Source organism: Haliotis rufescens, unplaced genomic scaffold, assembly GCF_023055435.1.
Source record: "Haliotis rufescens isolate VD_foot unplaced genomic scaffold, xgHalRufe1.0.p SCAF_2, whole genome shotgun sequence".
In the NCBI taxonomy this organism is placed as follows: domain Eukaryota; kingdom Metazoa; phylum Mollusca; class Gastropoda; order Lepetellida; family Haliotidae; genus Haliotis; species Haliotis rufescens.
Window position 1 is genome coordinate 11902923 of NW_025963890.1, and position 17021 is coordinate 11919943.

General features: G+C 42.7%; 1 protein-coding gene across 1 annotated transcript in view; it reads left to right on the plus strand.

The window, feature by feature from the left end:
• The first annotated feature begins 1631 nt into the window (after positions 1–1631).
• LOC124111597 overlaps positions 1632–17021 on the plus strand; it is a 47691-nt gene continuing 32301 nt past the window's right edge. The window contains exons 1-10 of the mRNA XM_048399646.1: positions 1632–1711; positions 2724–2822; positions 3384–3487; positions 4076–4204; positions 6792–6926; positions 10436–10500; positions 13125–13186; positions 14438–14547; positions 15480–15669; positions 16551–16616. Of these exons, the coding sequence (XP_048255603.1) occupies positions 1639–1711; positions 2724–2822; positions 3384–3487; positions 4076–4204; positions 6792–6926; positions 10436–10500; positions 13125–13186; positions 14438–14547; positions 15480–15669; positions 16551–16616 (1033 nt within the window). The 5' untranslated portion in view covers positions 1632–1638. The remainder of the gene's footprint in view (positions 1712–2723; positions 2823–3383; positions 3488–4075; positions 4205–6791; positions 6927–10435; positions 10501–13124; positions 13187–14437; positions 14548–15479; positions 15670–16550; positions 16617–17021) is intronic.

A 17021-nucleotide genomic window follows, 5' to 3' on the forward strand; every position in this document is an offset into this window, starting at 1 on the left:
TTACTTACGGTTGTATTAACATGTCACGATTTGACATTTGGGAAGCTCCATCGATTCAATAATGTGTTCTGATAACTATTTATCGAGGAGAAAATGTTTCAACGCTTGCAGTAAATTAGTGCGAATCAATTATCCCTCGGTTCTCGGGTACCGACGATAGTGTTCAATCTTTTGTATTTTCCAATCAACTCTATCCGCAATCATCTCCTAAACAACTATTATTTGACAGCTTATCTCGGGGACAGGAAGGGAGGTTTAAGGGGGGGGGACTCAGAGGGGTATAACAACTACTAGAATAGCATTGCGACCACGCTTGTGTAATAGGGGTACACATTGTACCCTTACCTGCGTAGTAAATGTTGTCAGAGGCCTCAAACATGCAGTAGTTCACCTGAACAAAGTCAAGTTCTCATTCACATGATCACACCTTTCATATCAGTTTCATAGTTTTGCTCAATTCCTAACTTATGCAGATCCTGTGGACTAAAAACTGCCCTCATCCTACCTCGCCTTTTCTATACGAAACATGAATTAGTTGGTATGATTTTACGATGCCACTTCTAGCAATATTCAGCAATATCACGCCAGAAATGGGCTTCACACATTGTGCCCGGATATATCTATCTATCTATCTCTCTCTCTCTCTCTCTCTCTCTCTCTCTCTCTCTCTCTCTCTCTCTCTGTGTAAAATGACCGTGTTCAAGATTAATGCACTCGCATAGCGGCGTGACATCCCCCATCCCATATCTCTGTCTGTGGGTGAAATGGTCGCGTTGAAAATTAAAAATTAATGCACTTACAAAAGGACGTGAATGCCCTCTCTCTCTTCATCTGTGTGTGTGTGTGTGTGTGTGTGTGTGTGTGTGTGTGTGTGTGTGTGTGTGTGTGTGTGTGTGTGTGTACCAGTCCAATCCCCTTGATTATATGCGCCAGGCAGGGTAACAACTAGTACCAAATATTAACCTCTTTCGGTATGACTCGGCCGGGTATCGAACCACCGACATCCACTATCCGGGCAGACGCTCTATCCATTAGATCAAATATTACATCACCTGCGTTCGATTATTATAATGTGAGATTCAACCTTTAAACTTAAGTTTAACCATTTATTGCTTAATAAAACTGCCATTGTACGTTTTCTAGTTAATGGATGTTATGTGGGACAAGAAAGTTGAAACTTACGCTCGAACACCAACCAGATTGCAAAACCATCATCAAAGTTGCATGATTGATTCTTAAGTATTTATATATAAACAATCGAAATGCATTTTACCTTGACGCATATCAGAATAATTATATATTGTATATCTACACCTAGACTGGTCTAGTTAATTAAATTCATCAATATGGTTTTATTCATGAATCAATAAATGAAATTAATCAGCTTCAACGACGACGTCGCTTGGAGCCTGCGACGTATAACCAGAGTTCAGTATGTCTGGCCAACAAACATATGCTAACATTGCTCAACCAAAGTTAACTTGGGTTATACCTTAAATTGGTAATCACGGATTGACCAGAGTCGTCCAGGGTTTTGAATGGAGAGTACCTGAAAGGTTTACGAGCGCTTCGACTAATATGACAAGAGATGTTTAGAGTTGTCTTTCCTGAATAACTCTCGGGCACTGAACTCCAACAATGGCTGGTTGGGAAGGACGCCACTTTCTCGAATGTGTCACGATTCTAATGCTTATAATACTCCAAGTATCTGGTATGTCACAAAATATGTACACCTTTAATATATAAATGTTTTTTTGTGAAAAATAACAATCGGAATTACGGTTACCATAACCCACTGAACAAAAAAACGATACAGTAATTATGTTTTGGGTTAAAAAACTACAACATTGTGTATTTTGTTTTGTTTTGAATAGGCCTTGCATGATTGTTATGAAAACACATAATCTATATATATGCACGAGATAAAAATGCGACATATATGTAATATATAACATATATGTAAAAGAATATATTTCACAAGTAAATTTGATACTCTGGCAGTGATACAAAGCTTCGTAATGTCTCTCTTATGGAATGACAATGCACATGCCATCCCTCTTACATCAGACTAGCGAGGTAAGATTTATAGGTTTGGATGGAAGATAACAACACTAATATGTGGTTGATTTTTAATTTAAAAAAAGACTTCTTGGAAAAAAAAGTTGTGAAAAAAATATTAATTTGAGAAGCGAAAATACAAAATATTGTCAATCAAGTCCAGCAAAGTTTGATTTACTTTTTCAAAATTCAGAGTTTATGAATTCATGAAAAAAGAAATTCATTTGGTCGCCTGGCCTTGAACATTGTCCATTATATCTCCATTGTGTTGAATACCCCAGACCCATCCACCGCATAGTTTTGATTTGTTCCTGATTTGAATAACATGATGCTCCAAATAAGCGTCCAATCAATGAGTGAGAGAAATTCTGTGCTTATATAATAAGACATAAGAGAGGTTGAGAGGTATTTCTTCATCATAGAATAAACAAGTAAGAGTCAGAGTTTGAGATTTTTATGTGAAGGTATGCAACCAACTCAAACTTAATTGGGTAATATGGATATATTTTGTGTATGTTACACAGATATTCAGCTTAACTGGAGCTCTGCAAATTTGTTAAAAAAGTATTTTTTAACTGTGCATTCATTCAATTGCCTTCACCAAAAGTTGTCAAGGGATGTGCAAAGGAAAAATTACACGTATTATTTTGTACTATTTTATACAGCGCACAAGCCTCTGTTCAAGGACTTTCCCTCACATGTGTTGCTTCGACACATATCTGTGTCTAGACATCTTCCAGTCTGTGTCCTCTTCCGTAAACAAGGTAATAAATCATTTTTATAACACATTTCCTAATCTTTAAATAACTTATGATGTATATGGACATATTATGGCAGATGTTGCATTCAGTATGTTGTAAATTAAATGTAGCTGAGTTTATGAAACATTCTACCATGAATTTGGAATTTACTTCATTCCGATTGGTCAATCAGAGGCCATTAAATAACAATAAACTCCCTCTGCTTGAAACTGCGCTAAATTTAACATTTGAAACCTCACACTGCGTGTTCGGTTCAAAATTCAATATAGCGCAGTTAAATCTACAGGTAACCTAGCTCTACATTGAAAACACAGTATGTTTATCTCCTAAATATAATATCTGAAAACAGGGAATACATTGTTAGGTTTATACAAGTGGCCTGAATCTTTCCATGCCTTTTGTAGTGCTTTAATGAAATGTATCTTGATTGGGGGGTTGATAAGAGTCTGTGATGATGTGGGGTACTCCCATAACTGGAGGTACACAGATGTGTATCAGTAGAAAAAGCAAATACGATTGCAAATGACAAATTCTATGAATGGTACACAAATGTTATGTTTTCAGAAAGTGGATCAAAGCTAGAAAATATTTTATTCACGTTGTGGAAGGACAAAGACTTGTTTCACAGTATTTCATCATGGGAGATTGGATCATTTACGGTAAACAAGGTAAGGTTTATTTTTTGCTCTTAATAAATAATGTGTAACTTTAAACTTAGTATAGTGAGTTAGTGTGTAGGGGTTTATTCGCTGCTTTGAATACTTTATTCTAGTTGTAATATGATCACCTAAAGGCTAAAAAAGAATAGTCTTGGTTCTCAGGCACCGCCCGCATCATAAAGTCCGCCGCACGTTTCGTTTTTATTTCCAATTTCAAACAAATAAATGAAACCTACTACAAAAAACAATGCGATCCAATACAGCACACAGTTACTTCCCTTTACATGCATCCTGCTTTACTGTGCATCTTGTGCATTTGTATGCTAGTTTTGATGCAGGGAGACCCCTTCCCAGGTTGATCATACACAACTATTTATTTGGTCACATACTAGTTTAACCCCACCTCACTCACTATATTCATTGGTATTGTGCTTTGCTGCAAGATAATAAATAGGAACACAACAAACAAACAAGTAATCAGTTGGAAGTGGCCTTTTACAATGCTCCTGTATCTTAAAGGAATGGAAATGGGCATATGGATAACGGTAGTGTTATCATGTGCTTACGTTACCCAATTATGTTTTGTGTTATGATCAGGACACAACAGAGGCTGTGCCAGTCCCACCAGTGTTCCCCGGCCTTCGGTGCTATCTAGGGGAGACAATCATGTACGACTATGAGGGCAAAACAGCAAAATCAAAACTATCCAAATGGTTTCAAGGACTGGTATGTTTATTCAAAGTCTTCGTACACAAACAATTTGACTTTTTTTTGTTTGTTTTATACATTTTATTTCACCTTTTCCCTGTTACATGAGGAGGATGGCCATCCAGGGCAATGGTCACCCTCACATTCTGAAGACAATGTATGTATACATTTGGGAAAATTAAATACAAGTATTGGAAATGGTGCCAAGGTGATTTTTAAGAAATATAACAAAACATACACCCAGTCAAGCATTCAAAATATTATTCAAACACTATCCTGGCAAGAAACAAATATGAGAAAAGATACATATGTTATTGCTGTTCTGCTTCTTCAAACAATGTGTGATAAAAGATCCATGATTTATAAAATGTTGCTACATTACCATTTGTAAAGGCTATGTTCTTCTCAATTTTGTATCTCAGACAAACATCTTTTTGAAACAATTTGACTTTTTACTGTGCCAGGTCTTGTTCCACAAAACAACCTTAATGCTAAGGTGACGCAACTCCCATACTTTAAATTGATTTTCGATAGCGTAGCGCTGATGAGACAGGGCCCAGCAAAATCATGTGTGTGATTAATATTTTATACAGGATACAAAGTATATGTTTTAAATCTCTATTTAATGTTGTTGTTATTTTGGGTTTTCAAATCACAGAATAATGTTCATGATGTGTTAGACATGTAAAAAAAACATATTTTTAACTTATCCTGCATTACATATTGCACATTGTTCTCACTACTGAAGTCCTACCTGGAAATGAAGGATGACCTATCAGTGTCTGCAGTAACTCTTTTGTCCTCTATGGAGGTCATGGAGGGCAAAAGAGTTACTGAAGACACTGATAGATCACTGAGACAAGATCTTACCTGTTTTTTTAAAGATTCTATACTTTGCTGGTTGAATTTCAAACTGTTGGTGTGTTTTACATCCTTTTTATTTCAGTGGCCAGGTTATTCAGCATTTTCAATGCATAGATGTAAAAAATCCATGCCTCCACCTAGGGTCATGCTTCATGACGGCTGCCATTTTTCCTGTTGGAGTATGGTTGTTATCGACAGCATGATTCATGTTTGATATGAATGTTTTTCACTTTTGTTGCATTTTCATATTATCGATTAATCAAACTTTTTTGTTGTATAAAATATGTTTTTACTTGCTCATAAATTTTTCACTTTGACGTCGCATCACAGTACGAATAGCTAGACTTGAGCGGGCTTTTATTGGGTACCTTTTACTCCCATGTTACAGATGTTTGCTGCCAAGTGTGGTTTATGTAATGTCGAGAAATCTGTGAAGGATCCTCATCTCTGCTGCCTAGATTGTTTAACGCCATGTCTGTTCACTCAAAGGTGTCTCGAATGTGCTTCCCTCTGTGATACAGACTTAGTTGATGGTAAGAGGAAACGACAACTGGCATTTCGCAGAATGTCTGACCACTCCACCACCACTGAGGCCGAGGCCTAAGACAACGTCCTAGTCTACCAAGACACCTTTGCCTTCAGCATTGGCGCCTCAAGCAGCGGTGCCTTCCAGTGCACAGGATGCACTTCCTGCCTGGGCTCTGCAATTGATGGAACAGTTCTAAACACTGTCAGCCAAGGTGGTGGCAGTCAGAAACAACAACTCACCAAACAGCCATTTACCGATTATGCAGAGCCACTCAATGAACAGGCTCAGCTGTTCCCCTGTCAGGCGCCTGTCGGGATCCCATTGCTTGTCCCACCTAGCGTGAGGCAAATGTTCCAATAATCCACCCTGGGGCACCATAGACCAGAGTCCCCTTCTGTTTCATCCCCCTTCATGCATCAAGGAAGTCAGGGTCATCCCTATTTGATCAAGAGTCTTCTTCTGACCTTGATTATGATGAGGTGAAACCTGATACCCGTCTCCACGATATAGTTCCGAGAAACGCAGATTTTCTGCCTACAGCACCGTCACCCAAAAAAGGTGCAGCCTCCCAACAGACTTGCGGCATGGAGGGGGGTCATTTAAACTCCAGAAGGCTTTGGAAAACTTGGATAGGAGCTTGGAATCCCATAACACCTCGTTCCGACCACGAAAGCATTCTAAGAAGCAACCAGTACATGGCCAGAACTATGCGGACAAAGCCCTCTCCCTTGACAAGGACAAAACGCCTCTTGGTTTTAGGTTCCCATTTCCTGGGTTGCCGTGACAACGTTATTCTGGGACGCTGTTACCCAATCATAAGCCAAGGTCTCCTTAGAGTACCGAAGGTTATGGCTGGTTATGCAGGATAAGTTAAAAATATTATGTTTTCTTCATGTGCTTATCCTGCATTACCCAAGGGCCCTCCCATGACTGATGTCTTCCTCCCCACTGTACCATCAGCCCTGAGGGACATTCAAAGACAATAATGACATACAGGGGGCGTGTCTTCTGATACTGGATGTGACGGGGGTCATGTTAGGCAAAAGAGTACTGAAGATGCTCATAGATCGCCATTCATTTTGGACTTTGGTAGGATATGTGCAGGATAGGTATATATGATAATGGCATTTTTGTACAAGCATTGATCATGATGTTTGAAACTATTTTGGTATTTCAATGTTCAAAGTGTTCCCTTCAATATTTTCCTCCCAGTTTTCTCGGCACATGGAGCACCAGCAAGACATCACAGAGGAGGTGGTGGACATGGCTGTCAGGACTCACACCTTCACCATCATTGCCTTCCCCAACATGCACATACACAAACAGGTGGAGGACACAGTACACCAGGTAGGTTGGGGACACAGTACACCAGGTAGGACAGTAGGAGGACACAGTACACCAGGTAGGACAGGTGGAGGACACAGTACACCAGGTAGGACAGGTGGGGGACACAGTACACCAGGTAGGACAGGTGGGGGACACAGTACACCAGGTAGGTGGAGGACACAGTACACCAGGTAGGACAGGTGGGTGACACAGTACACCAGGTAGAACAGGTGGAGGACACAGTACACCAGGTAGGACAGGTGGAGGACACAGTACACCAGGTAGGACAGGTGGGGGACACAGTACACCAGGTAGGTGGAGGACACAGTACACCAGGTAGGACAGGTGGAGGACACAGTACACCAGGTAGGACAGGTGGAGGACACAGTACACCAGGTAGGACAGGTAGAGGACACAGTACACCAGGTAGGTGGAGGACACAGTACACCAGGTAGGACAGGTGGAGGACACAGTACACCAGGTAGGACAGGTGGAGGACACAGTACACCAGGTAGGACAGGTGGGGGACACAGTACACCAGGTAGGTGGAGGACACAGTACACCAGGTAGGACAGGTGGGTGACACAGTACACCAGGTAGGACAGGTGGGGGACACAGTACACCAGGTAGGTGGGTGACACAGTACACCAGGTAGGACAGGTGGAGGACACAGTACACCAGGTAGGACAGGTGGAGGACACAGTACACCAGGTAGGACAGGTGGGGGACACAGTACACCAGGTAGGTGGAGGACACAGTACACCAGGTAGGACAGGTGGAGGACACAGTACACCAGGTAGGACAGGTGGAGGACACAGTACACCAGGTAGGACAGGTGGGGGACACAGTACACCAGGTAGGTGGAGGACACAGTACACCAGGTAGGACAGGTGGGTGACACAGTACACCAGGTAGGACAGGTAGAGGACACAGTACACCAGGTAGGACAGGTGGAGGACACAGTACACCAGGTAGAACAGGTGGAGGACACAGTACACCAGGTAGGTGGAGGACACAGTACACCAGGTAGGACAGGTGGGTGACACAGTACACCAGGTAGGACAGGTGGAGGACACAGTACACCAGGTAGGACAGGTGGAGGACACAGTACACCAGGTAGGACAGGTGGAGGACACAGTACACCAGGTAGAACAGGTGGGGGACACAGTACACCAGGTAGGTGGAGGACACAGTACACCAGGTAGGACAGGTGGGTGACACAGTACACCAGGTAGGACAGGTGGAGGACACAGTACACCAGGTAGGACAGGTGGAGGACACAGTACACCAGGTAGAACAGGTGGGGGACACAGTACACCAGGTAGGTGGAGGACACAGTACACCAGGTAGGACAGGTGGGTGACACAGTACACCAGGTAGGACAGGTGGAGGACACAGTACACCAGGTAGGACAGGTGGGGGACACAGTACACCAGGTAGGTGGAGGACACAGTACACCAGGTAGGACAGGTAGAGGACACAGTACACCAGGTAGGACAGGTGGAGGACACAGTACACCAGGTAGGACAGGTGGGGGACACAGTACACCAGGTAGGTGGAGGACACAGTACACCAGGTAGGACAGGTAGAGGACACAGTACACCAGGTAGGACAGGTGGAGGACACAGTACACCAGGTAGGTGGAGGACACAGTACACCAGGTAGGACAGGTAGAGGACACAGTACACCAGGTAGGACAGGTGGGGGACCCAGTACACCAGGTAGGTGGAGGACACAGTACACCAGGTAGGACAGGTGGGGGGACACAGTACACCAGGTAGGTGGAGGACACAGTACACCAGGTAGGACAGGTGGGGGGACACAGTACACCAGGTAGGACAGGTGGGGGGACACAGTACACCAGGTAGGACAGGTAGAGGACACAGCACACCAGGTAGGACAGGTGGGTGACACAGTACACCAGGTAGGACAGGTAGAGGACACAGTACACCAGGTAGGACAGGTGGGGGGACACAGTACACCAGGTAGAACAGGTGGGGGACACAGTACACCAGGTAGGTGGAGGACACAGTACACCAGGTAGGACAGGTAGAGGACACAGTACACCAGGTAGGACAGGTGGGGGACCCAGTACACCAGGTAGGTGGAGGACACAGTACACCAGGTAGGACAGGTGGGGGGACACAGTACACCAGGTAGGACAGGTGGGGGGACACAGTACACCAGGTAGGACAGATAGAGGACACAGTACACCAGGTAGGACAGGTAGAGGACACAGCACACCAGGTAGGACAGGTGGGTGACACAGTACACCAGGTAGGACAGGTAGAGGACACAATACACCAGGTAGGACAGGTGGGGGGACACAGTACACCAGGTAGGACAGGTAGAGGACACAGCACACCAGGTAGGACAGGTGGGGGGACACACTACACCAGGTAGGACAGGTAGAGGACACAGTACACCAGGTAGGACAGGTGGGGGACAAAGTACACCAGGTAGGACAGGTGGGGGACACAGTACACCAGGTAGGACAGGTGGGGGACACAGTACACCAGGTAGGACAGGTGGGGGACACAGTACACCAGGTAGGACAGGTGGGGGACACAGTACACCAGGTAGGTGGAGGACACAGTACACCAGGTAGGACAGGTGGGTGACACAGTACACCAGGTAGGACAGGTAGAGGACACAGTACACCAGGTAGGACAGGTAGGGGACACAGTACACCAGGTAGGACAGGTGGGGGACCCAGTACACCAGGTAGGTGGAGGACACAGTACACCAGGTAGGTGGAGGACACAGTACACCAGGTAGGACAGGTAGGGGACACAGTACACCAGGTAGGACAGGTAGAGGACACAGTACACCAGGTAGGACAGGTAGGGGACACAGTTCACCAGGTAGGACAGGTGGGGGACCCAGTACACCAGGTAGGTGGAGGACACAGTACACCAGGTAGGACAGGTGGGTGACACAGTACACCAGGTAGGACAGGTAGAGGACACAGTACACCAGGTAGGACAGGTGGGGGACACAGTACACCAGGTAGGTGGCGGACACAGTACACCAGGTAGGACAGGTGGGGGACCCAGTACACCAGGTAGGTGGAGGACACAGTACACCAGGTAGGTGGAGGACACAGTACACCAGGTAGGTTGAGGACACAGTACACCTGGTACACCAGGTAGAACAGGTGGAGGACACAGTACACCAGGTAGGACAGGTAGAGGACACAGTACACCAGGTAGGTGGAGGACCCAGTACACCAGGTAGGTAGAGGACACAGTACACCAGGTAGGTGGAGGACACAGTACACCTGGTAGAACAGGTGGAGGACACAGTACACCAGGTACACCAGGTAGGAAAATGGATACTTGACTCGACAAGAGTAATGTAATAACCAAAACAAAGCATGGGTTTTGAAGAGAAAGGATACCTGATATTATTATTTTGTTGTTTGCGTAACTGTGTGTTGGTAAATTTCTTGAATTTAAGAATGGTATTTCTGTGCCAAATGTTTAATAGATGAAGAAAATTGTGCGTCAGTAAATCTCTTATGCTTTCAGATAAGCTATGACAGTGCAGACCACATCAAGTCTCTGATAGTTCATCCCCACTCAGAGAGAAGGAGGTGATGAGCTACTTTGCCTTTTATTCCATCTCCTGGGGCGGTCCGGTAGCCTAGTGGTTAAGGTGTTCGCTCATCACGCCGAGAACCCGGGTTCAAATCCCGACATGGGTACAATGTGTGAAGCCCATTTCTGGTGTCCCCCGCCGTGATATTGCTGGAATATTGCTAAAAGCGGCATAAAACCAAATTCACTCACTCACTCATTCCATCTCCTGCTCAACACATATCACTTCAGATCTTTTTAAGAATTGACTGCAATATTTTTTGTGCTTTTGGAGTTTATGGAGAGCATACTATTTGTCAATTGTTATAAATACTATATAAATATGTCAACAATAATAACTTCACAGACTGGTTATCTGATCATTAACAACCAAACACCCGGACAACAAAACAAGATCAGTGACAGTGATGTGACATTAGCCCACCCATTCTATTATCAGCCAATCAGGAAACAGTAGTCCAGTAATGGGTGTGGCCTAATTGCTTGGTTAGCCTATCAAATGCCATGTAAGCTCAATTTATTAACATGATTAAAATTAAGATTCTACAAGCATGTGTATACGTGGAGTATTTCAATACTAGGCCATTGTGTCCATGTAAATTACACAATTACATCAAAAAAATACCGTATTCGTCATAATACGCACCCCGCTCTAATAAGCACCCATGGCGATATTTGCTAATTTATTGGCTAGTGAACAATCCCAATTAGCACCCTTTCCAAATAATCAATGTACACAAGACTTATTTATCCGTGTATAATACGCACTCGTGTGTTGTATGTACCCTTAATTATGGGCAATTAAATTCTCGAAAATATATCTAACGTGTATAATACAAACATATTCTTCTTTTATATCATTTCAGGCTGTCAGCATAAACCACAAAATTTACAATTTTTCAACTCTGTTTTTTCTCTCACCAAATTAATATTCTAATAAGAGCCCCCTATTTCTAATTTTGAGAGCGCCCTGGGCGCTTATTACATCGAATACGGTATATCCACCTTTTCACTCTTGCAATGCCTTTATTTTTAGATAACAGCTTCTATACAAAATAACTTTAAACAGAAAGAAAGAACATTTCTTACCCTTCTGGTTTATCAGCTGGTAAAACTGGTATATTGTAAAATTGCGTAAGTTACAGTGTCAACGAAACATGTCAACTCTGCATTTCTCTTGTGGAATATGTCACAAGTTACTTTATATATAAATTATAATGAGAAGGTTGTTTCTAAATGCAAAAGCAAATATATGCCCATAAATTAAATTATCAGTGAATAAAACTACATGTGGACATGATGTTACTTGTGCAAATCAGTTCCGTGTGGTGTACAAAATGACCCCTTTTCTCTGATCATAGTAACTTGTGCAAATTTCAAAGTTTGATAAATCCATCTCTAAGCTTGGCCAGAACAGCTTAATGAGCCTTTCTGTACACATTGATTTGGGATGCCATCGTCACACGTTTGTGGCCCAGTATTAAAATAGTGTAGATATAGCACCTTGCCAGTCATCAGCTGATTGGTTTTCTCAGTCAGTGTTAATCCATGATTTAGATATGTACTGCGTAGACACGCTTACCCCTGGTTGGTTGAGTATTTGATTACAGCTTACGGTGGGTGATTGTTCAGTGCCAGATCACAGAGAGTCATTTTCTCTGTAAATTGGTGACAGACAAACAGTCCTGGCATCCAGAACAGACAAACGCTGGATTACATGGAGATTATTTACTGACATTAACACTACTATCTGCCAGGTATATAATATAGTATAGAGAGCCGAATTAGTGAGTGAGTTAGTATGGTTTTTCACCATTTTAGCAATATTCAAGCAATATTCAAGCAATATCACGGTGGGGAGACACCAGAAATGGGCTTCACACATTGTAACCATGTGGGGAATCGAACCCAGGTCTTTGGCTTGACTAGCAAGCGATTTAACCACCGGGCTACCCCACCGTCACGTGCTGGATATAATGCCCCTTTAGACAGTCCACTGTATTTCATGAGTTTTTTGTTATCAATATGATGCATAAATGTAGCAATATCACATCACTTTGATGGTCTTTTGACTGCCCATACTTACCTTAAAAAGGCGACTATGCTTGTCGTAAGAGGCGACTAATGGAATCGGGTGGTCAGGCTCACTGACTTGGCTGAAGCATGCAATCATATCCCAATTGCCTGGATTGATGCTCATGATGTCAATCACTGGATTGTCTGGCCCAGACTTGATTATTTACAGACTGCCGTCATATAGCTGGAATATTGCGGACTGTAGTGTTAAGCAACAAACAAATCTTGTGTGTTTTTAGTGAAATTCTCTAAAAATACATTTGGCAAGAATTATTTTTTTCACACACCTGTGAAATGTAGCAACTATTGATCATTGGCCGGTGCTCGATATGGATATGATTGGCCACATGTTCACACAGGGCAGTGTCAGTGGATCTTAGGGAAACTAAGCATGAAAACAATCTTTGTATACTCTGCAATGATATTAATAGTTCTCAAAGTTACAATTTAATAACATTAAAACTATTCAAACTGTGTTATATGTTTCTCAATGTTTAGATATTTTCATTCTGTGTGATGTGTGATCTGTTTCCTTCACCATCAGATACATCCAGGAGATGTTTGGGGTGACGACTCTGCCAGCAGCTGTTGTGGTGCACAATCAAGGTCAGTGTGTTGCCCGCCATCTTTCCTGAATGCTGGAACTCCAGGCTCTCATCATGAAATTATTTCTGATATTCACTGGGCGGTCGGGTAGCCTAGTGGTTAAAGCGTTCGCTCGTCACGCCGAAGACCCGGGTTCGATTCCCGACATGGGTACAATGTGTGAAGCCCATTTCTGGTGTCCCCCGTCGTGATATTGCTGGAATATTGCTAAAAGCTACGTAAAACCATACTCACTCACTCTGATATTCACTTTCCTTTGAAGTTGATTTTAAATCAAACATATGAATTTTAGCACTGTTTCTTCTTCCATCGATAGCAGAGTGGAATTTCAAAGATCTGTAAATGTTTTTATATATTTATATGATGTGTGCAATGTAATAACACTTATGTGAGACATATTCACATGATTGTTGTGTTGGCCTTTCAAATGTGTTCATTTTGTTGGTCAACAAAGGGGGACGTGGGTGCCAGTCACCTAAGACACTGCCATTGGCTGTGCAGAGTTGCATCACCCTGATTATGTTTCTTGGTCCATCAGCACCATACCCACGCTCGTGTGTTTCACCAAAGTGATGAACGTCTGCCTCACTTCAGGTTTTCCCCTCACATCAAGCTGACATCCGTGATATATCTGGAATACTGTTCAAAGCGGCGTTAAACCCAACTCACTCGCTCGCTCGCACGCTCACTCACTCACTCACTCACTCACCCACCTTCCCACTCACTCACTCGCGCACTCACTTGCACACTCACTCACTCACTCACCCACCTTCCACTCACTCACCCACCCACCCACCCACCCACCCACCCACTCACTCACTCACTCACTCACTCACTCACTCACTCACCCACTCACCCACCCACTCACTCACTCACTCACTATTAATGTGCCTCAAATATTGTCACATGTGTCTGTTGCAGCAAGTTTTGTTTGTTTCGACTTTCCAAATATTTAGACTTGAAACTATGGCATATATGTGAGGAATATAGTCATCATCTGGTCTGTGTCCGTCTGTCTGCCCATCCATCTGTCTGTGTGTCCTTATTTCTTTTTTTTGAAAACCTTTAAAGATTTTTCATCCAAACTTGTTATATGTATTGCCCAGAGGCTGAAATGTTGCCCTTTGCTATTGTAGGGTCTAGGGGGATTTGTCATCTTGTGATGACGCTTGTTCATATGAGGGCAGGCATGTGTGAGAGATACTGCCACTGCTAAAAACGCAAAAGCCTTAATGTTTGCTGTGCCTTCAGATGATGGATCTGACCCCGTGGTAAAAGTCTTCCCTGAGATCTCCCTGCGTAGAGACAAAATGGAGACCTACATCCAGGCCCGGAGAGTGCCCACCACTCACTTCACAATGGTAGGTTACTGCAGAGTTGCGTCCCTTGGACATGCCAGAAAACTATGATCATGGGTTCAAACCCTGGTTCGCCCTGATGATGTTTCTGGGTTTGTGTGATATAACTGGAATACTGTTTAACATGCTGTAAACTCAACTTGCTCACTCACTCTGCTGGCACTGCACGTACACTGTTATCATGCTGTTAAGCTGACAGAATTCACTGGCGAATCTTATTTGATCAATTATAATCATTGTCTGCATCCTAGTTGTTTTCACCTCCACCTCATAAGTTGATCTTTCGTCAAACATTAAACTGACATGTCATGATATAACTGAAAATTAAACTTAGTTAAACAAACTTTGCTATGTTTACATGATTCAGCTGCTTGTATCAGGGACCATATCCCTTGGTATATGCTTTCTTTTTGTATCGATTCTTGTCCAATCTCATTAAAATCAGACCTTAGTTCTCGCTACCGCTAAACTAAGATCTGAGGACATCCCATTACGGGTCACATCAGACCGACCTTGCATGAACTTTGACCGACCAATGGAATGACCAATCAGAAGGCATCTTTCTCGTGCTTTACGGCACTAATTTCAAATTGGCGACTACGCTTCGAAACTTTTTTGACAAATTCTCGATTACACATTTGAAACCTGAACAAAAAAACATTCTGGAATGACTAATAGATGGTCTGGGTTGTAAGGATTCAGTTGTTAAACCCATAACTATCGTTCAGAATACCCAATGTTAAAGTTTTCGGGGTTGCATGATTAGAAATCACATTCCAACTGTCACTTTCATAATCTGGTAAGCGACGCTCTGATTGGTCGGATGAAAGGTTGTTCTGATGTGACCCCTAATGGGATGTCTTCAGATCTTTGTTTAGCGGTAGCGAAAACTAATGTCTGATTTTAATGAGATTGATTCTTGTTTTAATCCACAGGAGTCCTTCAATCTGCTAGTCCGGGACACATCTGCTGAGGGTTATGTCCCCTTCCTTATTGGCTTCTACGCCTTCTGGGCACCGAGTGTCATGACGTTCCTCCGATTCATGTCTGTCACTGTGCAGGAGTTTGACGACCTGAGAGTATCCCTGCGATTCGGCTTAGTCGACCTGTCGGAACAAAACCTGTGTGAGTCCACGGCAGACAAACTGACATCTTTTAAAATTGGATCCTCGTACAGTGTGTTTTTGTGTTTATCACTGGATTGTGGGGATGGTATATGATCCTACAAGGGCACATTATTTACCTACTTGGATTTACACATTTAAATGTTTGAACATCTGAAATAAACATAAAAGTAATGATTCCAAAACAGTTGCAGGTTAAATAAGAAAAGAGTAAAAAATGCTCTTTTGAATTTTTTGTAAGGGTTACTCCTCTTCCAATTTTGATCTACTTTGAAGTTTCTTTCATTTCTGATAGGAGCCAATGAAAATAATACTTGATACTTGGGCTGGGATGGGTGTAGGACCCGGGTACCCACATGACTACACGAACAAGTGGTTAGTCACATGATATTGTGCTTAATTACAATAACAATAAAAGTCGCTTATGTTTGCATTTCTTTGTGACTATACATTCTTTCTGACTTTCATACACTTGGGTAAAGATGAAACTTCAGTGTATGCATGATCATTTCATATTATACGTGTATCTAACTAGTATTTGCCAAGGCTCCGGTAAAACAATGGGTTTAACGCCGCTTTTAACAGTGTTCCAGTTATATCGCGGCGTGTCAGCTCAATGTGGAAGGTCTCGTTTACCACTTTGGTGAAACCCACGAGCACGGGTATGGTGCTGACAAACCTAGAAACATAATCGGAGCGAACCGGGATTCAAACTGACAATCATATGTTTCTTGTGTGCCCAAGGGACGCAACTCTGCAGAGCAAATCGTGGTGTCTTAGATGACTGGGCGACCCGTATCCACATCATGCAAATATGAAATCAATATGTTTGTTAATGACTGATATAATGTGTTATAAATATTTGTCCTGCTTGTATTTCAGTGGTCAACAGATACATTGACCCCATGAAGGCAAGATCGTTTCCTTTTCTGATCCTGTTTACGAAAGGTATACAAAAACTAATCAATGTTTCAACAAATGTTTTATGCCAAAATGGATGGATACAGATGAATCCAATTAACTGGCCTGGTATTTAACTGTAGTTCTTCTGGGCATAAGTGTGCCTTATTACAAAACACATTGGGGTTGAACAAACTTTGTTTCCTTAACATTCAGTTACAAAGCCAGACCAATTTTGGATCTTGTTTCCTCAGTTTCTTTAGTCAATATATACCAAGATACAGGAGACAAAATGATGATAAGAAATTGAGTATACATTTAAGGATATTTTCCTAAAATATATCCTTATACAAAGTTTTAACAAGAACACTTTCATTTTCAAGTCAAACACTGTGGTTTAGTTCATTCTTTTCATCTTTGCAAAATTGAGGTTATTTAGAGAGACAGGTGAAT